This window comes from Pecten maximus, chromosome 11 (assembly GCF_902652985.1).
Source record: "Pecten maximus chromosome 11, xPecMax1.1, whole genome shotgun sequence".
In the NCBI taxonomy this organism is placed as follows: Eukaryota; Metazoa; Mollusca; class Bivalvia; order Pectinida; family Pectinidae; genus Pecten; species Pecten maximus.
In genome coordinates this window covers 5095757-5120224 of record NC_047025.1, presented here as the reverse complement: position 1 = coordinate 5120224, position 24468 = coordinate 5095757, and the positions used below count along the sequence as shown (strand labels likewise).

Genomic DNA, 24468 nt, shown 5'->3' with positions numbered 1-24468 from the left:
AAAAAGTGTAAATTATTCAAGGAGGGACGATGCATTACGACGAACAAAAGGAGATTAGAATACGGGTCACTTAAATTGAGACTTTGTCTCAGGTGACCTTAAATAAAAAGACAGTATATATGTTATATCAAAGATCATATAGACTTTGAGTCACCAAGCAAATTCAAAGAATTTTCCATGACTTTCTGTCATCAAATTCAAAGACTTTTCCATGACTTTCTGTCATTAAAGTCAAGGACTTTTCCAGGACTTTCTATCAAATTCAAGGGCTTTTCCCAAAATTTTTCGTGAAAAGTTTAGAATGTTTATGTCTGTTTTAGTTTATTTCAACACCAAAGACATGAAATCAAGGAAATTTAATTGCATTTACGGAATGTCAGATTCCAATAGTTTCAAGGCATATGTCACTGAATTCCAAGACTGTTCAGGCAAGTGCGGAAATTCAAGGACTTTTCTAATCTGAGAAAACCATGTATAGACATGTGTAAACTGACACATTGCAAAACAAATACAAGAGGCCCATGGGGCTGAACGGTAACCTGAGCTCTGAAATACATAGTAATGGTTTATCTAGGTCAAGGACATTCATCAAAATCACTAAATCTCAAACTTTCTTAAGGTAATTAAGAAATTGGACTTGAAATTCTTAGTTGTAATTCTTCAGTTGTGATGCTTTGGAGACAATGTGACCTACTGAGAATGGATAATACTCACTGATGGCATGTTCATGGCCAGGTCCATACCAGTGTTAGCGTTCATTGAAAATGCATTGATATCCCAGGATGTGATGGTGTCGGGCACCGGGAAATCAGACGTATTGGACCCACTAGATCTGAAATCACCACGGTGAGTGCATATTTATACATTTAAAGAATGGTCACCGGTGGATGTCAAAAACATAAACCAAGAAATACATACATCAATATAATAACTAAATATTTAACCGGAATAGGTAATACTGACAACTAGGTATTTACCTGTACAGGTAATACTGACCACTAGGTATTTACGTGTACAGGTAATACTGACCACAAGGTATTTACGTGTATACGTAATACTGACCACTAAGTATTTACCTGTACAGGTAATACTGACCACTGGATATTTACTTGTACAGGTAATACTGACCACAGGATATTTACCTGTACAGGTAATACTGACCACTGGATATTTACCTGTACAGGTAATACTGACCACTGGATATTTACCTGTACAGGTAATACTGACCACTGGATATTTACCTGTACAGGTAATACTGACCACTGGATATTTACCTGTACAGGTAATACTGACCACAGGATATTTACCTGTACAGGTAATACTGACCACTAGGTATTTACTTGTACAGGTAATACTGACCACTAGGTATTTACTTGTACAGGTAATACTGACAACTAGGTATTTACCTGTACAGGTAATACTGACCACAGGATATTTACCTGTACAGGTAATACTGACCACTAGGTATTTACTTGTACAGGTAATACTGACCACTAGGTATTTACTTGTACAGGTAATACTGACCACTAGGTTTTTAACCTGCACAGGTAATATTGACCACTGGATATTTACCTGTACAGGTAATACTGACCACACGGTATTTACCTGTACAGGTAATACTGACCACTAGGTATTTACTTGTACAGGTAATACTGACCACTGGATATTTACCTGTACATGTAATACTGACCACTGGATATTTACCTGTACATGTAATACTGACCACTGTATATTTACCTGTACAGGTAATACTGACCACTAAATATTTATCTGTACAGGTAATACTGACCACTGGATATTTACCTGTACAGGTAATACTGACCACTGGATATTTACCTGTACAGGTAATACTGACCACTGGATATTTACCTGTACAGGTAATACTGACAACTAGGTATTTACCTGTACAGGTAATACTGACCACTGGATATTTACCTGTACATGTAATACTGACCACTGGATATTTACCTGTATAGGTAATACTGACTGCTAAATATTTACCTGTACAGGTAATACTGACCACTAGGTATTTACTTGTACAGGTAAAACTGACCACTAAATATTTACCTGTAAATGTAATACTGACCACTGGATATATACCTGTAAATGTAATATTGACCACTGGATATATACCTGTACAGTTAATACTGACCATTGGATATTTACCTGTACAAAATATAAAATTTTACATTTAAAAGATAATTTTGTCCTTTTACCCAACACTGATACCAGTCCAGATCCAGGTTTCTGGAAAGTTTTTGCGAACAGCAACAGAATCTTGACTTCCAGACGAGTCCGACTCCTTGTTTTTGAATCTCATATTAGCATCAGCGTTTACTGGAGCCATGGCTACAATTCCATCCTCCATTATTTCCGGCATGTTATGAATGAACTCTGTAAATTATAATAAATTCCCAGAGGTTAAAGGTCAATCGGTCTATTTCGCTATGCTAGCTTAAAGTTGATTTCAGAAATGCTTAAGTAGCCCAAAAAGGACAGAATTTGCTCATATACCTGGTTGTAATCTACGATCATCTCGTTCCATTCAGTTTTACTGTCAGAGAAGTCTCATAAATGTTAGAAAGTATAGTGTTTTAAACAGGATTCAATGTAATGCTTAAAGTATAGTGTTTTAAACAGGATTTAATGTAATTTTTAACTCTTTTGATCTTGTTCCAGCCTGTGTTATGTTTTATTTGTTGCTATGTTCAAAGTATGACTTAAGAATACTGTTTTCCACTAGCTTAATATCTTGTATATATAAGTCTGTGTTACATACATGTATATGACTGACTGTGGTATTTTATTCTTATATGTTGTATTTGTTATCCATTCTGTAAGTGGACCCCCTGGTCTATATGTATAAATAAATGAATGAATGAATGAATGAATGAATCATAGATTGGTCTTGGCACCCAGCATCGAATGACATTTTGAACTGAATCTCTGTAAGACTCACTGATCTTTTCTCTACTTTTCTCATCTTAACCCTTAAATGTCCTCTTAAATATTTGAAAACAATTTAAACCTAAACATGAAATCTTAGAAAGATCCATCTTAAGAACTTTCTGAGAAATGTTAAATTTGAACCAATACTTGAGACAAAGAAGAATTATAACCGATGCAGAAATAGAACTAAATTCAGGATAGTCGCCTGTTGGCCATTTTCTTAATTTGATAAATCTAAAATTTGAAAAAACACAACCAGAGACAAAGGGAATCCTACATTCGCAATTTGAGAAATTTCTACACAGGACATTTCAAAATCCTTCTGACCCCCAGAAGAAACATTAAAGGATTTATCAGTAATATCCCTTTTTGGTCCTCACCCCTAGAGCCGATGGGGAGGCTAATCTGTTGTATATATACATGTGTGACAGGTTTTAATTGTAAATAGTGTACATAGTGATATGGCCGTCTTCTAGCTTTGCGCTAGAGGGAATGTCCCCTTAGCTCAGTCGGTAAAGCGACGGACCAGTAAGCCGAGGGTCGTTGGTTCGATCCCTGGCGGTGGAGGCACTCAACACTCTTTCCTGTTACACACGATTGATTCCCACTTCCCCTATATTGGGCCCTGCCCCTTGGGTTCCTGGATTAGCAGCCCTAAATGTGTACAATTTATGAATCTCGACCTACAACAAAATATTAGTGATGACATCCAGTGCATATCCTATCATCTATTGCTACATTATAATTATGTCCATTTTCTGGCCCCGGCAACCCTATATAAGCCACCTGGGATCTTAGTGTCAGTATATATCTTTACAATTGTGATGGTTTGGTGTATTTGGTTTAACGTCCTATTAACAGCCAGGGTCATTTAAGGACGTGCCAGGTTTTGGAGGTGGAGGAAAGCCGCAGTACCCGGAGAAAAACCACCAACCTACGGTCAGTACCTGGCAACTGCCCCACGTAGGTTTCAAACTCGCAACCCAGAGGTGGAGGGTTAGTGATAAAGTATCGGGACACCTTAACCACTCGGCCACCGCGGCCCCATACAATTGTGAATCCAAACAAGGGTATGCTATTAGTCAATTTTAAACAATTCAAATCGGTGGTTAAAAATAAAAATCGCTTGTAGAAATTTTTGATATACAGATGACAGTCACAACAATATAGTATCAGGTCTAACTGAGAAATATATTGTTCAAGAAGAGTAAGGGTCTTCTGCTTTATATGCATTGACAACACCCACCATACAAATCTAGGTCAAATCCAATTAAGTTATATTCTCAAAACGAAAACTAGGTTAGGTAAAATGAAGGTCAAATCCAAGTTGAGTCACATTCTCACAACGAAAAACTAGGGTAAGTAAAATGTAGGTCAAATCCAAGTTAATAGTCACATTCTCAAAATGAAAAACTAGGGCAGGTATAATGGAACCATCAGGCATATGAACATGCATCAAACATGTCTGATTTCATAACACATAAGAGAATCCGATATTTCCAATTTATCATGATGTTCATCATGGCCTTAATCAACCTGCATTTTTTAAAACTTTGTTGTTAGTTTTCCCCATCAGCTGTTAACATCTGTCATGAAAATCTTGATAATGAGACAAGGCCTAGAATAATGAATCAACAAGTGCACGCATGTAGTAAACACCATGCATAGTGAAAGCAGGGATGTTACTATCTAGAAATGGAAAACATGGAATTAAGTAAGTTATAAGTATACTTTACGACTAATATGACCAAAAGTTTGCAATTCCATCATATAAGGAAGCAAATGCCTCTGAATTAATATGAAGTTGCCAGTAAAAATGGGTAAAATGTGGTAAGTATAAATACCCCTCCTGTCAACTATCGTCTAAAGATTACGGTATATTCAAAATGGACGCCAATTATTCTTGTCATTTTTATATCAATATTCGTGAGGGATTTGCATTCACGTTTGACTCTCCTCAAGAATTAATGCGAAAATAAATCCCACGCGAAATATAAGTGATTTACAGTAACTCCCTTTTGTGAACTATTTTGGCCAGGTGTTTACACATAGAATCAATAGAGTCGGCAGCTGAAAGATGGCTGACAATGCCAGCATTAACAGATTGTTATCACAGGATAAGCAAGATCCACAACATTAGTTTTGTGAATTTGTTGAAAAAAGAAATTAATACCCTGAAAACACAGTAATTGTTTTTGCATTAAAGAAAATTCAGACAAATCTGCCCTGCAATCAAAAGTCTCACATGTCTTTTTAACTGGAGACTCTGTAGACATAAATCAAACTTTTGAAATTCATCTTGTGAAATGGACATGTATATCTAAAATAATGGCAGTTTCTTTCATCCGTGAATCGTCATGTTACCATGGCAATACATTATAACATTCTAGAAGAAGATACATCTGGTATTTTTTGTGGTATAGTAACAACTAGAACTGTCGCCAGGATGGCTGACTAATACCCCCGCAATCTGCACGAGTCAATGGTGAATTGGAACTGTTAATTAGAGGCTAACTAAGATAACCCAGTAATATAGTGACCAGTTGCCATAACAATCATAATTTTGAGAAAAAGAAAGTGGCATGCACATCTACCCATGGTCCTCTATATTGGTGTGAAGTTTCATTGAAATCAGCGCTTCGGTTAAGGAGGAGTTGCCCAGACAAACTTAAAGTTATGGTTCTTACCGGAAAACCTGTTTATAGTGACCAGTTACCATAGCAACCATAATTTTGAGAAATAGAAAGTGACATGCACATCTACACATGGTCCTCTATATTGGTGTGAAGTTTCATTGAAATCAGTGCTTGGTTAAGGAGGAGTTGCCCGGACAAGCATCAAGTTATTGTTCTTAACGGAAAACCTGTTTATAGTGACCAGTTGCCATAGCAACCATAATTTTGAGGGAAAAAAAGTGAGATGCACATCTGCACATGGTCCTCTATATTTGTGTGAAGTTTAATTGAAATCAGCCCTTCGGTTTAGGAGGAGTTGTCCGGACAAACTTAAAGTTATGGTTCTTATCGGAAAACCTGTTTATAGTGACCAGTTGCCATAGCAACCATAATTTTGAGGAAAAAAAGTGGCAGGCACATCTTAACATGATCATTAATATTTGTGTGAAGTTTCATTGGAATTGGCCCATCAGTTTAGGAGGAGTTGTCCGGACAAAATGTGTCTACAGACAGACGGCCGGCCGGACGGCCGGCCGGACGGACAGACAACCTGATTCCAGTATACCCCCCTTACTTCATTGCGGGGGTATAATAAAACATTAAAATGTCCAAGATACAGGTGAACAGCTGGTTGGTATATGTATTACCCGTATAGGTAAAAACCTGTTTGGTACATCTTACCTGTACAGGTAAACAGCTGGTTGGAAATCTTACCTGTACAGGTAAACAACTGGTTAATACATATTACCTGTACAGGTAAACAACTGGTTGGAAATCTTACCTGTACAGGTAAACAGCTGGTTGGTACATATTACCTGTACAGGTAAACAACTGGTTAATACATATTACCTGTACAGGTAAACAACTGGTTAATACATATTACCTGTACAGGTAAACAGCTGGTTAATACATATTACCTGTACATGTAAACAGCTGGTTGGTACATATTACCTGTACAGGTAAACAACTGGTTAATACATATTACCTGTACAGGTAAACAGCTGGTTAATACATATTACCTGTACAGGTAAACAGCTGGTTGGTACATATTACCTGTACAGGTAAACAGCTGGTTGGTACATATTACCTGTACAGGTAAACAGCTGGTTAGTACATATTACCTGTACAGGTAAACAGCTGGTTAGTACATATTACCTGTACAGGTAAACAGCTGGTTAATACATATTACCTGTACAGGTAAACAGCTGGTTAATACATATTACCTGTACAGGTAAACACCTGGTTAGTACATATTACCTGTACAGGTAAACAGTTGGTTAGTACATATTACCTGTACAGGTAAACAGCTGGTTTAGATAAACAGCTGGTTGGTACATATTACTTGTACAGGTGAACAGCTGGTTGGTACATATTACCTGTACAGATAAACAGCTGGTTGGTACATATTACCTGTACAGGTAAACAGCTGGTTAGTACATATTACCTGTACAGGTAAACAGCTGGTTGGTACATATTACCTGTACAGGTAAACAGCTGGTTGGTACATATTACCTGTACAGGTAAACAGCTGGTTGGTACATATTACCTGTACAGGTGAACAACTGGTTGGTACATATTACCTGTACAGGTAAACAACTGGTTAATACATATTACCTGTACAGGTAAACAGCTGGTTGGTACATATTACCTGTACAGTTAAACAGCTGGTTGGTACATATTACCTGTACAGGTAAACAGCTGGTTGGTACATATTACCTGTACAGGTAAACAGCTGGTCAGTACATATTACCTGTACAGGTAAACAGCTTGTTGGTACATTTTACCTGTACAGGTAAACAGCTGGTTGGTACATATTACCTGTACAGGTAAACAGCTGGTTGGTACATATTACCTGTACAGGTAAACAACTGGTTGGTACATATTACCTGTACAGGTAAACAGCTGGTTGGTACATATTACCTGTACAGGCAAACAACTGGTTAATACATATTACCTGTACAGGTAAACAGCTGGTTAATATATATTACCTGTACAGGTAAACAACTGGTTGGTACATATTACCTGTACAGGTAAACAACTGGTTGGTACATATTACCTGTACAGGTAAACAACTGGTTAATACATATTACCTGTACAGGTAAACAGCTGGTTAGTACATATTACCTGTACAGGTAAACAGCTGGTTTAGATAAACAGCTGGTTGGTACATATTACCTGTACAGGTGAACAGCTGGTTGGTACATATTACCTGTACAGGTAAACAGCTGGTTGGTACATATTACCTGTACAGGTAAACAGCTGGTTGGTACATATTACCTGTACAGGTAAACAACTGGTTGGTACATATTACCTGTACAGGTAAACAACTGGTTGGTACATATTACCTGTACAGGTAAACAACTGGTTGGTACATATTACCTGTACAGGTAAACAACTGGTTGGTACATATTACCTGTACAGGTAAACAGCTGGTTAGTACATATTACCTGTACAGGTAAACAACTGGTTGGTACATATTACCTGTACAGGTAAACAGCTGGTTAGTACATATTACCTGTACAGGTAAACAACTGGTTGGTACATATTACCTGTACAGGTAAACAGCTGGTTAGTACATATTACCTGTACAGGTAAACAGCTGGTTAGTACATATTACCTGTACAGGTAAACAGCTGGTTAGTACATATTACCTGTACAGGTAAACAGCTGGTTAGTACATATTACCTGTACAGGTAAACAACTGGTCAGTACATATTACCTGTACAGGTAAACAGCTGGTTAGTACATATTACCTGTACAGGTAAACAGCTGGTTGGTACATATTACCTGTACAGGTATACAGCTGGTTTGTACAAACTACCTGTATGTTACATGTGGTCAGTATATACTATATATATAATACCTATACAGGTAAACACGTGGTCAGTATATAAACTATATATATAATACCTGTACAGGTAAACAGTTGGTCAGTATAAATTATATATATAATGCCTGTACAGGTGAACAGGTGCATGTCAGTATAAACTTTATATATAATACCTGTACAGGTAAATAGATATCTAATACATGAAATCTCTACTCTACAGGTATATTATAAGTGATTAGTAGTTAAAACAAGAGGCCCATGGGGCCTGTATCGCTCACATAGTTTAATTCGACCAAATGTCAAAATAATGTTCATGTTCAATTTGTTAATACATATACTCTCTAAGGGACTGAAAGACCCTATGGATTATTTTTACGACATAATTGTGTTTAAAGAAACTAAGTCCCTTAGGGTGGGGAAAGACCCTATTGCCTATTTTTACATAAGAATTGTGTTTATCCCTTAATGTCCAGAGATGCTATACATAGTCATGGGATGGAGGGTCACAGTAATCATTTATACAAAATATGTAACCCCTATTTCCCCTATTGGGCCCTGTCCCTCAGGCCCCTGGGGGTTCAGAGTAAAAATTTATACAAACTCGGTTCCCCTTCTCCCAAGAATTTTCCTGACCAAATTTGGTTCAAATTCATTCATAACTTTATGACTAGTGGCGATTTAAAGGATTAACCCCTATTTCCCCTATTTGGCCCCGCCCCTCAGGCCCCTGAGGGTTTAGAGTAAAAATTTATTCGAAAACGCAGTTCCCCTTCCCCCAAGGATGTTCCTGAGCAAATCTGGTTAAAATCCATTTAAAACTTTATGACTTGTAGCAATTTAAAGACTTATCTCTATTTCCCCTATTTGGCCCCGCCCCTCAGGCCTCTGAGGGGTCAGAGTCAATATTTATACAAACTCTTTCCCCCTTCCCCCAAGGGAATTACAAGGATGTTCCTAACCAAATTTAGTTAAAATGCATTTATAACTTTATGATAAATAGTGATTTAAAGGATTAACCCCTATTTCCCCTATTGGGCCAGCCCCTCAGGCCCCTGGGGGTTCAGAGTAAAAATTTATACAAATTCGGTTCCCCTTCTCCCATGGATATTCCTGACCACATTTGGTTAAAATCCATTTAAAACTTTATGACAAGTAGCAATTTAAAGACTAATCTCTATTTCCCTTATTTGGCCCCACCCCTCAGGCCCCTGGGGGTTCAGAGTAAAAATTTATACAAACTCTGTTCCCCTTCTCCCAAGGATCTTCCTGACCAAATACATTCATAACTTTATGACTAGTAGCGATTTAAAGGATTAACCCCTATTTCCCCTATTTGGCCAGCCCCTCAGGCCCCTGGGGGTTTAGAGTAAAAATTTATACAAACTCGGTTCCCCTTTTCCCAAGGATCTTCCTGACCAAATACATTCATAACTTTATGACTAGTAGCGATTTAAAGGATTAACCCCTATTTGGCCCCACCCCTCAGGCCCCTGGGGGTTCAGAGTAAAAATTTATACAAACTCGGTTCCCCTTCTCCCAAGGATGTTCCTGACCACATTTGGTTAAAATCCATTTAAAACTTTATGACTAGTAGCGATTTAAAGACTTAAATCTCTATTTCCCTTATTTGGCCCCGCCCCTCAGGCCCCCAGGGGTTCAGAGTAAAAATTTATACAAACTCGGTTCCCCTTCCCCCTAGGATGTTCCTGACCAAATCTGGTTAAAATCCATTTAAAACTTTATGACTAGTAGCGATTTAAAGGATTAACCCCTATTTCCCCTATTTGGCCCGCCCCTCAGGCCCCAGGGGTTTCAGAGTAAAAATTTATACAAACTTACTGTTCCCCTTCCCCCAAGGATGTTCCTGACCAGATTTGGTGAAAATCCATTCAATACTTTAGCACTAGTAGCAATTTAAAGAAAATGTTGACGGACGACGGACGGACGATGGACGACGGACGGCGGACGCTGCGCCATGGCTAATGATGTATCTGTTAAGATTACCCAATTCTGATGTCTGTCCAGATCCATGTTTCTGGGAAATTTTTGCGAACATTTGCTTTTGAATCAAGATCTGTACCGGGAGTCTTCCTAAAAAGAACGTCAGCCTGGGGATCGCCGGCTCCTGCCATGGCGACCATTTCATTTTCAGCTAAGACAGGAAAGTTATTCCATTCTACAATTTTACAATGACAACAAGACTTATTATCATGCTTGGAACCTATTACCATCCTATACAATAAAACAGATACTTTAACCAACCTTTCAAGACAAACATTTTTCTTCATTCTACATGTATACTTCCTGAAAGATTTTGTTCCAGGTAGACATTTTTACAAGCGTAAAGACATTATGATAAAAAAGGAAGACTTCTATTCTACTGGCCAGAAAAAGAGAAGTGTGAGGTGAGTATTTATGAGTGAGAACGTCTTCATCAGTGCTAAAACTGTTATTGGGAGGATTATATTTTAATGTGTAATTAAAGGCTTAAAAAGTTCAGCAAATCAAGAGAAACAGGTTCTGCAAACACAGGCTACTACAGACCATAAAAGGTACTGGCCCCTGCTAAAAATAGTAACAGTGACCTTGACCTTGACCCAAAAACTCTAAAATTCAAACTTGATCTGTAGCTACTCATACTGAAGATACATACCTTGAAGCATGGCTGAAAAAGTACTTAAAACTGAGTAGACGAACGGACAGAAAGACAGACAAACAGACAGACACACGGGGCGGAAATCTTTAGCCCCCCCAGTTTCACCTGTAGGGGACCAATAAAAGTTCAAAAAGTTTGAAAATATGAAAGCTGGTCAGTGACAAAAAATATCTTGGTCAGTGACACAAAAACAATGCTGGCCGGTCATTCGTGACACAAAAACAGTCCTGGTTTGAGTGACAAAAAAGGAAATCTTGGCTGAAGTGACACAAAACAAATCCTGGTGGTCATCAGTGACACAAAAGCAATCCTTACAGGCTGGTCATTAACACAAAAACAATTCTAACTGGAGTGGCACAAAATATTCTTGGCTGGATGGCACAAAAACAATCTTTGCAGGTCGGTGACATAAAAAACAATCCTTTTCAACTCATTGTCACCCATATCAAGCATTGCTTACCTATTCTCTTCACTAGAATTCAGGTTCATGAGATATATGGGAAGTGAACCAAGCTGATGAGTCAAATGGCAGCTTGATGGTCTCTCGAAAGTTGGCCTGTGCTGTTGACAAATTTGTTGAAGAGGGACTGTATGACAAAACTGGACTAAGATGAATATGACCTGCTAGCTAGGTAGGTTAATAAGTGGTCAGTACACACTACCTGTACAGGTAAATAGGTTATCAATACACAGTACCTGTACAGGTAAATATGTGGTCAGTACATACTACATGTACAGGTAAACAGGTGGTCAGTACACATTACCTGTACAGGTAAGTAGATGGTCAGTACACACTACCTGTACAGGTAAGTAGGTGGTCAGTATACACTACCTGTACAGGTTAACAGGTGGTCAGTACACACTACCTGTACAGGTAAACAGGTGGTCAGTACACACTACCTGTACAGGTAAACAGGTGGTCAGTACACACTACCTGTACAGGTAAGTAGGTGGTCAGTATACACTACCTGTACAGGTTAACAGGTGGTCAGTATACACTACCTGTACAGGTAAATAAGTGGTCAGTACACACTACCTGTACAGGTAAACAGGTGGTCAGTACACACTACCTGTACAGGTTAACAGGTGGTCAGTATACACTACCTGTACAGGTTAACAGGTGGTCAGTACACATTACCTGTACAGGTAAACAGGTGGTCAGTATACACTACCTGTACAGGTAAACAGGTGGTCAGTATACACTACCTGTACAGGTAAATAAGTGGTCAGTACACACTACCTGTACAGGTAAACAGGTGGTCAGTACACATTACCTGTACAGGTAAACAGGTGGTCAGTACACACTACCTGTACAGGTAAACAGGTGGTCAGTACACACTACCTGTACAGGTTAACAGGTGGTCAGTATACACTACCTGTACAGGTAAATAAGTGGTCAGTACACACTACCTGTACAGGTAAGTAGATTGTCCATCCACACTACCTGTACAGGTTAACAGGTGGTCAGTACACACTACCTGTACAGGTAAACAGGTGGTCAGTACACACTACCTGTACAGGTAAACAGGTGGTCAGTACATGCACACTACCTGTACAGGTAAACAGGTGGTCAGTACACACTACCTGTACAGGTTAACAGGTGGTCAGTATACACTACCTGTACAGGTAAATAATAATAATAATAATAAATTAGTTTATTAAAGTGTCACGCATTGATCAACATAAAATACATTATACAATAAAATATACATAGTACAATGATCAACACCCAGCCAGTATGGTTGACTTATGAGACACTTAAAACAGTAAAAAAATTATCACATATGTTATAATAAAAGTGTATCACCTAAAAGTCAATATATATATAGCTTAATGTACACAGACTACGGTATAGTATGGTCAAGAAAAATATGTACATATATAAAAGTATCACAAAACTGAGGCTGAACTATTGTACGAATACATGAATGAGTGAAATTTCAATTATGACCCCTACAACTGTTGAAAGTTCAAATGTTCAAATTTCAGTAAGTGGAAGTAACGAGATCACGCATATTTAATTAACTCAATTATTACCGTATTTATTCTAGAACACATATGCTTATTTAAAGTTATTATTAAGTAAATATGTGGTCAGTACACACTACCTGTACAGGTAAACAGGTGGTCAGTACAAACTACATGTACAGGTAAATATGTGGTCAGTACACACTACCTGTACAGGTAAATATGTGGTCACTACACACTACCTGTACAGGTAAACAGGTGGTCAGTACACACTACCTGTACAGGTAAATAGGTGGTCAGTACATACAGTCAAACCTCGATGATTCGAACTTCGTTGATTCGAAGTTCTCGCTGTATCGAACTTTTTGCTTGGTCCCAAATTTTCTCACTATATAACACTACTAAAGAACCTATGTATGATTCGAATTTTTATAAATCGAAGTTTTCGATGTATCGAACTTTTTTCACGGCCCGTTAGCTATGTAATTATAGGTAATTGACATCTCATGATTCGAACAAAAATTTTACCTGTACTGACCACTGGACAGGTGTTTGTCGTGACCCCCGCGGCAAGATTTCACACCTCTCCCATAAAAGCCCCGACTAACAATAGGGATAACGATAGCGTGTGTTGTCTACTCCTGACCATAGGATTAATTAATAATCAGACCAAATTTATAGATTAATTGTGTACTTATAAGCCATGACATGTAATCTCTCTGGTATAACATACCAGTAGTCGTCTTTAATTATCGCCGCCGCCATTGAAATCAGCGGTCGGTGAGTAGATTTTAAGGAACCGTGAAACAAGCGGATCGATTTTAAACACAAACAATTAGCGATGTTTTCACTCATGCTCTAAGTGGCACGTTTCAAACTTACACATAAATATCCGGGTAAATCGATTATTTGTCATTCAATCATGCATTCTCCAACTGATTTAGATTCGATTAGTGAAGGGCTCGGTACCCAACCCGAGGGGTTCCGCATTTTATATACTCGTATATAACGTAAACACATGTGTCTTCATCAGGGGGAAACCGTTAACGTAAGTGTGCCTTGTACTTCTCTGTTTTGCTAAAATGTGATAGATCTAATTGTTTAGTAAAAATGATACTTATTTAATTAATAAAATGATTTATGGATGAAAAGTATCTTTTATTTTGTTGTGTTTGAAGTAAATCAACTTAACGTTTCAATGTGAGTCTGACAGGTGACGATCGACACTACGACATCGAGGACATGTAACAGCTATATAAGATTTATGGTCATTATCATAAAAAAACTCGACCTATTGTCAACCATGAATAATTCGAAGTCCCGCTGTATCGAAGTTTTTCTGCAAGTCCCTTGAACTTCGAAACATCGAAGTTTGACTGTATTACCTGTACAGGTAAACAGGTGGTCAGTACACACTACCTGTACAGGTAAATAGGTGGTAAGTACACACTACCTGTACAGGTAAATAGGTGGTCAGTACACACTACCTGTACAGGTAAACAGGTGGTCAGTACACACTACCTGTACAGGTAAATAGGTGGTAAGTACACACTACCTGTACAGGTAAATAGGTGGTAAGTACACACTACCTGTACAGGTAAATAGGTGGTCAGTACACACTACCTGTACAGGTAAATAGGTGGTCAGTACACACTACCTGTACAGGTTAACAGGTGGTCAATATATACTATATTTATGCATATGCTACCTGTACAGGTAAACAGGTCGTCAATATATAATATTATAAGACTCTATCATATGTGGTCATGTAGGATAGGGATATTCCACCCGAGGGGTCACAAAATGTGGTAAAACCCGAGGCTCTGCCGAGGGTTTTACCCTATTTTGTGACCCAGAGGGTGAAATATCCCTATCCTACACGAACCACATATGATTGAGTATTTTTCTCTCATTCCCCAGCTTAAAATATGCAAAAATAGGCACTATCTGTCAATAGCTTTCTTAGATAGTAGCCATTTTTTCTCAATCCAAACTTTTTTCTACTGCATATAATAAAAAAAGAACAGCGCCAATCGATTTACCATACCCCATATATGCAAACACCGTTTGCTGTTCTAAAAACGAAGGAAACCATTCATTTCCACAGTCTAACGTTGTTTCAGCAGCCCTGTCATTGCAAGCGAAGCCAAATCACTTGAAAATATAGTTCAATGTTTTATTAATAAAAAACAATAAAAGAACGTGTTTTTTTACATAATTTATATCATAAATAAAAAAAATTATTATCTGATTACATATCTTAATTCAATGTATTGTTGAAATGTTTATAGATAGATCTACTTTCGGTTCGGCGACCTACTTTTGTATCATTGCGCGTGCATGGCTATCCTACACCGGAAGCGAGGTAATACACACACAGCAAGCATGGGTGTATTTACCTGGACAGACCAGTATGATACCGGAAGGGATGAGAGTAATAAATATATAACACCTGTACAGGTAAACTGATGTTTAATACATGAAATCTCTACTCTACAGGTATATAAGTGATTAGTAATGGTTAAAATGATGTATCTGTTTAAATTACCCAATTCTGATGTCGGTCCAGATCCATGTTTCTGGGAAATTTTTGCGAACATTTGCTTTCGAATCAAGATCTGTACCGGGGGTCTTTCTTTTAGCCATATCAGGCACAGCCTCAACAGCAGCACCGGCTTCTGCCATGGGGACCAATTCAAAATCATCGTAGTCAGGAGAGTTATTCCATTCTACAATTTTACAATGACAAGACTTATTCTAATGCTTGGAACCTATTACCATCCTGTACAATAAAACAGATACTTTAACCAATTACCTTTCAAGTCAAACATTTTCTTCATTCTACATGTGTACTTCCTGAAAGTTTTTTTCTGTGTAGACATTTTTACAAGCTTACTAATACTATGATAGAAAAGGATGATTGCTTTACTACCGACCAGTAAAACAGAAGTGTGAGTATTTGTGGATTAATAGAATCTATCATGGGTCTGTTCCGTGGACAGGGATATCTCGACCCGAGTGTAAGAGTTTGGCCAGTCAGCACGAGGCTTGCCGAGTGCTGGCCAGCCAAACTCTTACATGATTTATTTTTCTCACATACTTGCAACCAAACCTAAGTTTTTATGAAAGTTTGTCATCGCGCCATCTTCAATGCTCCTTGGAATGTACGTCAAAATTGATGACGTCATCATTTACGACTTGGTTACTCAACGTAAAATGATGATGTTACGTCATTGTGGGCAGCGTCATATAGCGTGTGCCGGCTGTCTTTACCCACCCTGTGTAAGATCGATTTATCTTTTCCCTAGCAACCACACAGAAATTTCCCAGCGCTTACATGATTGTTGTCTAATTTGCATTAATTGCAGGCATGTGTTCATGTTTGTTTGTACATGCATAAACCTGTGATGTCACAGGTCAGGGGTCACCGAAACGAGGTCAACGGCTTTAGACGTCAGGTGTGTTTTCAAGAAAAATCGCAATTACTCTAATACTATAGTCACTTTGAAAGTCGCACTTTCAGCATTTTGTTTCATCCTAAATGACATTTTATAAGCTTAATATAGCGAATTGTGTCTGGTACATTTTTAGTATCCACACGCCGTATGACGGCACTAAAAAAGGAGGGCGGTAAAATTACCTGTCTCTGGGAGGTGGTAAAATTACCTGTCTCTGGGAGGTGGTAAAATTATCTGTCTCTGGGAGGGTGGTAAAATTATGTGTCTCGGGGAGGGTGGTAAAATTATGTGTCTCTGGGAGGGTGGTAAAATTATCTGTCTCTGGGAGGTGGTAAAATTATGTGTCTCTGGGAGGGTGGTAAAATTACCTGTCTCTGGGAGGGTGGTAAAATTATGTGTCTCTGGGAGGGTGGTAAAATTATCTGTCTCTGGGAGGTGGTAAAATTACCTGTCTCTGGGAGGGTGGTAAAATTATCTGTCTCGGGGAGGTGGTAAAATTACCTGTCTCTAGGAGGTGGTAAAATTACCTGTCTCTGGGAGGGTGGTAAAATTACCTGTCTCTGGGAGGATGGTAAAATTACCAGTCTCGGGGAGGGTGGTAACATTATCTGTCTCTGGGAGGATGGTAAAATTATCTGTCTCTGGGAGGATGGTAAAATTACCAGTCTCGGGGAGGGTGGTAACATTATCTGTCTCTGGGAGGGTGGTAAAATTACCTGTCTCTGGGAGGGTGGTAAAATTATCTGTCTCTGGGAGGGTGGTAAAATTACCTGTCTCTGGGAGGTGGTAAAATTACCTGTCTCAGGGAGGGTGGTAAAATTATGTGTCTGTGGGAGGGTGGTAAAATTACCTGTCTCTGGGAGGTGGTAAAATTACCTGTCTCTGGGAGGTGGTAAAATTATCTGTCTCTGGGAGGGTGGTAAAATTATGTGTCTCGGGGAGGGTGGTAAAATTATCTTTTTCCGGGAGGATGGTAAAATAGTCTAGCTAGCTGTCTCTGGGAGGGTGGTAAAATTACCAGTCTCGGGGAGGTAGGTAACATTATCTGTCTCTGGGAGGGTGGTAAAATTACCTGTCTCTGGGAGGGTGGTAAAATTATCTGTCTCTGGGAGGGTGGTAAATTATCTGTCTCTGGGAGGGTGGTAAAATTATCTGTCTCTGGGAGGTGGTAAAATTATGAGTCTCTGGGAGGGTGGTAAAATTATCTGTCTCGGGGAGGTGGTAAAATTATCTGTCTCTGGGAGGGTGGTAAAATTATGTGTCTCTGGGAGGTGGTAAAATTATCTGTCTCTGGGAGGTGGTAAAATTATCTGTCTCTGGGAGGTGGTAAAATTATGTGTCTCTGGGAGGTGGTAAAATTATCTGTCTCTGGGAGGTGGTAAAATTATCTATCTCTGGGAGGGTGGTAAAATTATCTGTCTCTGGGAAGTGGTAAAATTATCTGTCTCGGGGAGGATGGTAAAATTATCTGTCTCTGGGAGGTGGTAAAATTATCTGTCTCTGGGAGGGTGGTAAAATTACCTGTCTCTGGGAGGATGGTAAAATTATCTGTCTCAGGGAGGATGGTAAAATTATCTGTCTCGGGGAGGGTGGTTAATTACCTGTCTCTGGGAAGTGGTAAAATTACCTGTCTCTAGGAGGTGGTAAAATTATTTGTCTCTAGGAGGTGGTAAAATTATCTGTCTCTGGGAGGATGGTAAAATTATTTGTCTCTAGGAGGTGGTAAAATTATGTCTCTGGGAGGATGGTAAAATTACCTGTCTCTAGGAGGTGGTAAAATTATCTGTCTCTGGGAGGATGGTAAAATTGTCTGTCTCTGGGAGGATGGTAAAATTATCTGTCTCTGGGAGGGTGGTAAAATTATCTGTCTCTGGGAGGGTGGTAAAATTATCTGTCTCTGGGAGGGTGGTAAAATTATCTGTCTCGGGGAGGGTGGTAAAATTATCTGTCTCGGGGAGGGTGGTAAAATTACCTGTCTCTGGGAGGATGGTAAAATTACCTGTCTCGGGGAGGATGGTAAAATTATCTGTCTCTAGGAGGTGGTAAAATAATCTGTCTCTGATCATTATAACATGCCTTTATATGGTCATTGAACAGCATGCCTTTATATGGTCATTGAACAATATGCCTTTATATGGTCATTGAACAACATGACGTTATATGGTCATTGAACAACATGCCTTTATATGGTCATTGAATAGCATGCCTATATATGGTCATTGAACAACATGCCTTTATATGGTCATTGAACAACATGCCTTTATATGGTCATTAAACAACCTGCATTTCATTGATCATTGAACGGCTTTATATGGTCATTGAACAATATGCCCTTATATGGTCATTGAACAACATGCCTATATATGGTCATTAAACATCATGCCTACATATGGCCATGGAAAAACATGCCTATTTGAACCATGTTACCTTGAATGAAGGTCAAGGTCATTTATTTGAACAAATGTGGTAGCCCCTCAGTACCCAAGCATACTACAGGCCCAATATCAAGTCCCTGGGCCTCTTTGTTACCGAGAAGTTGTTTAAAGATTTAAGCCTATTTTACCCATGTGACCTTTAATATATAAAACTCCTAAGTTTCTGAACTTTTAAGGAATATTTTCTGAAACTCATGCCATAATTTTTCGTTTTATGTTTCAACATTGAAAGAAATCATACAAAAATCCTGATCCATAATTATTATATATACGCATAGAAAATGGTGGCTGGCAACCATGTGCTTGCAATTTACCAAACAATTATGATAGATAAAAAATTATAGAGTAAACATGTAAACTCTTATAATTAGCTCCCATGACTGCATGAGGGTCTGCGGTGGTTGAGTGGTTAAGGTGTACCGACACTTTATCACTAGCCCTCCACCTCTGGGTCATGAGTTCGAAACCCACGTGGGGCAGTTGCCTAGAACTGACTGTAGGCAGTAGTTTTTCTCAGGATATTCTGGCTTTCCTCCACCTCGAAACCAAGCAAGTCCTTATGCTACACAACAGTCCATATTAATTCTTTTTAAAAGCATTGCTTCAAAAAACATTCAAAGCTGTTATATGTATCCTAATTAGTAATTGGCTTAATCAGCGTTGAGTTGTGGTCAATTGTGCTGAGGACTCGGTTGAAGTGGCAAAAGTTGATATTACAGATATATATTGAAGAGCATAGAAGCTGGCCAGCCCTTGACATGATTGATCAGACTACCATTTAGAAACTGAAATAGTTGTACAATATGTGATACTTAAACAGTAATTACAGTTCTATGATATTTGCTGTATCTGTCTTCCAGAAATAAAGCAGTTGGAATCATTCATGAAAATCAGCAGCTACATACCGTATACATGTAATCAGCCAATCAACAAAGACCTTATATACACCTCAATCCAATAAAAGTGCAGCCAGCCAAGCAACAAAGACCTTATATACACCTCAATGCAATAATAATGTGGCCAGCCAATCAACAAAGACCTTGTATACACCTCAATCCAATAAAAATGTGGCCAGCCAATCAACAAAGACCTTGTATACACCTCAATCCAATAAAAATGCAGCCAGCCAATCAACAAAGACCTTGTATACACCTCAATCCAATAAAAATGTGGCCAGCCAATCAACAAAGACCTTGTATACACCTCAATCCAATAAAAGTGCAGCCAGCCAATCAACGAAGACCTTATATACACATCAATCCAATAAAAATGTGGCCAGCCAATCAACAAAGACCTTATATACACCTCAATCCAATAAAAATGTGGCCAGCCAATCAACAAGGACCTGGTATACACCTCAACTCAATAAACATGTAACCAGCCAATCAACAAAAAACTTATATACACATCAATCCAATAAAAATGTGGCCTTAGCCAATCAACAAAGACCTGGTATACACCTCAATCCAATAAAAATGTAACCAGCCAACCAATCAACAAAGAAGTAGATTTAAACCTCAATCCAATAAAAATGTAACCAGCCAATCAACAAAGACCTGAAATACCCCTCAATCCAATAAAAATGCAGCTAGCAAAAACCATACTGACACTGGAATTATCAGCAGAGACCTTACATTGTACAGTAAAACAGGAGAAACATATAACCAGCCATATAAAAGACCTACTGCATCAAACCATGACAAATAAAAGAGGTCCATTGGGTCTGAATCACTCAGTTCTTATTCACATAAACTTTTATTGAATGAGAAGAAGTCATTTGAAGTAAAAAAGTTGACGCCAGACTGACAACAGATGACAGATGACGGAATCCACACTACATGATACTTAAAGCTTAACTGGCTTCCGGTAGGTGACTTAATAAGGAACCAATCAGAATTAGGGGACAGTGTGATGGAAGATGCTTAAGGTATAGGACAAAAAAAAGAGAATTCTGGTGCTTGATAAACAATGAAGATTGAAGCAGGCCATTCAGAGATATACATTACTGTTAATGAGGATTTGCCTACTTGACAAGACAAAGCATTAATTTGTATCATCCAGTGTGTCTAGTTATGTGAAATACAGCCATATGCACACACAGACATATATATATGTCAATAAATATTGAAATAATCGAGAAAAAAAAAAAAAACCCCCCAAAAAACATGGCTACACAGAATTCTTTCATGTTTATAAGCATAAATCATCAATAATTATTTAATCTTTGTTTGAATGCTAAATGTAGCATAGGCAAAGTATCAGTAAAATGTTTGTATTAAGTGTATACTGGAATGGAAAGGAAAAAATAAAAAAAAACGATTCCCAGAGGTAAGTTGTACAGGTTAATTAAGACACCAAGATCAGAACACAGGCGAAAATGTATAAAATAAAAGTACAGTTCAATGTTAGAGTGAATGTTTATCTATGTTGGTATCAGAATCAAAAAGTAGATTTGAACATTTGCTCACAACACACAGATCACCTAACTGCCTCTACCAACCGACCCTCAACCAGTACGGGGGAGGTACCCACTTCCAGGGGTCTTTGACACGCCCCTGAGGTCATGTGTCCGAAAGGTCACGGGGACCACGTGTAAATCCACCTGGCGAGTCTCGGTACTTTACTGAGGAAGATCACAGTTACAGTAGCAGTCGAAATATTTAGGTATGTAATCTATGCGTTTTGAGCAACGGTTCAAATCTATTTTTTGTCAGTTTAATATTGTGTAGTGTGTGACGTTATTTTAAAAATATCTTCAGTAATTAAATATATATGTGCTGAGATACAGGCCCTATGGGTATGTTTGACCAATGACATGTAAATGTTCTGAAATTTTACATATGATCAACAATGACATCGAAATTTCACGAACTGATCTAAATTTCTTTCCAGTTGTGATAAACGGCCAGTATATCAACGATCAAATGTTAAAGACTTTGTATTTTGACATCAGGTGCAGTATTTGGGAATATCAGATATCCCGTTATAGCCAGTTTGTGAAATTTTTAATATTTTGAAATTTTGTTCTTTTGTGTTAAATGAAAATCGAGAACATTTTTGCTGTGAAAATACCTGTCTATACAGTATTACTAAAACAAGAGGTTCAGATGGCCTGTATCACTCAACTAGCTAGTGAGGAGTATGGCAAAATTACCCTTTAGAGTTTTATATTGACCTCAAGTAAGTAAGATATAATGATTTTGTGTGTTTTATGATATATTATTTTTGTGTGTTTTATGATATAATAATTTTGTTTGTTTTATGATATATATTTTTTGTGTGTTTTATGTTATAATTATTTTGTTTGTTTTATGTTATAACTATTTTTTGTGTTTTATGTTATAATAATTTTGTGTGTTTTATGTTATAATAATTTTGTGTGTTTTATGTTATAATAATTTTGTTTGTTTTATGTTATAATAATTTTGTATGTTTTATGTTATAATAATTTTGTTTGTTTTATGTATAATAATTTTGTTTGTTTTATGTTATAATAATTTTGTGTGTTTTATGTTAAAATAATTTTGTGTGTTTTATATGATAAAATAATTTTGTGTGTTTTATGTTATAATAATTTTGTGTGTTTAATGTTATAATAATTGTGTGTTTTATGTTATAATAATTTTGTGTGTTTTATGATAAAATAATTTTGTATTTTATGATATATCATTTTGGTGTGTTTTATGATATAATAATTTTGTTTGGTTTATGTTATGATAATTTTGTGTGTTTAATGTTATAATAATTGTGTGTTTTATGTTATAATAATTTTGTGTGTTTTATGTTATAATAATTTTTTGTGTTTGATGTTATAATAATTTTTTGTGTTTTATGTTATAATAATTTTTTTGTGTTTGATGTTATAATAATTTTGTTTGTTTTTTATGTTATAATAATTTTCTGTGTTTAATGTTATAATAATTTTGTGTGTTTTATGTTATAATAATTGTCTATATAGTGTCAGTGTCATCTGTTTCCTTGTAAAATTTATGTTTTATAGGGTTATGTAAGTGTTTGAATCATTTAATATTCAGAAATCTGTGTGACTTATTAATAAATCTGTTACACAAAGTATTAAGAAATGATGACTTTTAGATTATTTTGTTGTTTGTATCTAAATTTTTTCCCATCAAGAAAATAATCAAATGTTATTTTTTTTTAGAAATATTATATGCCCCGAATAAAAAAAACTTTACTTACCATAATCTGTGATCACGGAATCAGTAATCATCATAACTCCAGCATCCTGTAATGATTTTAAACTTTTAATTTCAAATAAACATGGACATTTAGATTTTAATCATATTAATATGTTTCCGCAAATCAATGAAAAAATTGAGTTCAATGGCTACCTTCCTCTCAAAAAGACAATATTTATGATTTTTGTCCCTTTAAACTGTTTGTCAAAGGGAGATAACCCTATATAATTGACTTTTGATTTTTGAATTATAAATGATTAATATATAATCAATATATTTACTATTTTGGGTGAGGAATGAATTTCAAAGGTATCAAATTTTTCAAAATCACAACATTACTACATTTCTTTCTTCATGTACATTTATAGTTTCTGAGGTGTTGTGTTAAGCCCAGTCTGATGGGTATACTTGAGTGGCAGTCAACCAAAGGGAGGTAATTAACTTAGTCTGATGGGTATACTTGAGAGGCAGTCAACCAAAGGGAGGTAATTAACTTAAGAAATGTAAAGGTCAGCCAAAGGGGTATAATTAGGGGATAGTACATTGTTTTGAGAGCCTCGAAACTGATATGTGACAGTCCACCAAAGGGAGATAATTAAGTTTGGATGTATACTACAGAAACAGTACACCAAAGGGAGATAATTAAGTTCCGAGGTATACTACAGTGACAGTCCACCAAAGGGAGATAATTAAGTTCTGAGGTATACTACAGTGACAGTCCACCAAAGGGAGATAATTAAGTTCTGAGGTATACTACAGTGACAGTCCACCAAAGGGAGATAATTAAGTTTGGATGTATACTACAGAAACAGTACACCAAAGGGAGATAATTAAGTTCCGAGGTATACTACAGTGACAGTCCACCAAAGGGAGATAATTAAGTTCTGAGGTATACTACAGTGACAGTCCACCAAAGGGAGATAATTAAGTTCCATGGCATACTACAGTGACAGTCTACCAAAGGGAGATAATTAAGTTCTGAGGTATACTACAGTGACAGTCCACCAAAGGGAGATAATTAAGTTCCATGGCATACTACAGTGACAGTCTACCAAAGGGAGATAATTAAGTTCCGAGGTATACTACAGTGACAGTCCACCAAAGGGAGATAATTAAGCTCAGTTGTATACTACAGTGACAGTCCTTCAAAGAGAGATAATTAAGTTCCACGGCATACTACAGTGACAGTCCACCAAAGGGAGATAATTAAGTTCCGAGGTATACTACATTGACAGTCCACCAAAGGGAGATAATTAAGCTCAGTTGTATACTACAGTGACAGTCCTTCAAAGGGAGAT

At 37.3% G+C, this 24468-nt stretch overlaps 1 protein-coding gene across 3 annotated transcripts in view; it reads right to left on the bottom strand.

Annotated features, from left to right (window-relative positions):
- Positions 1-24468, bottom strand: part of LOC117338182 (alpha-2-macroglobulin-like) — a 240187-nt gene that overhangs the window by 25074 nt on the left and 190645 nt on the right. The window contains exons 20-22 of one of the 3 annotated variants that reach the window (XM_033899429.1): positions 23172-23217; positions 15627-15807; positions 715-832 (exon numbers count right to left, since the gene is read on the bottom strand). In XM_033899429.1, coding sequence (XP_033755320.1) covers positions 715-832; positions 15627-15807; positions 23172-23217 — 345 coding nt within the window. Of the gene's footprint in view, positions 1-714; positions 833-2216; positions 2395-10458; positions 10631-15626; positions 15808-23171; positions 23218-24468 lie in introns of all 3 variants that reach the window. The other 2 variants (XM_033899431.1, XM_033899430.1) reach the window with 2 other exon arrangements.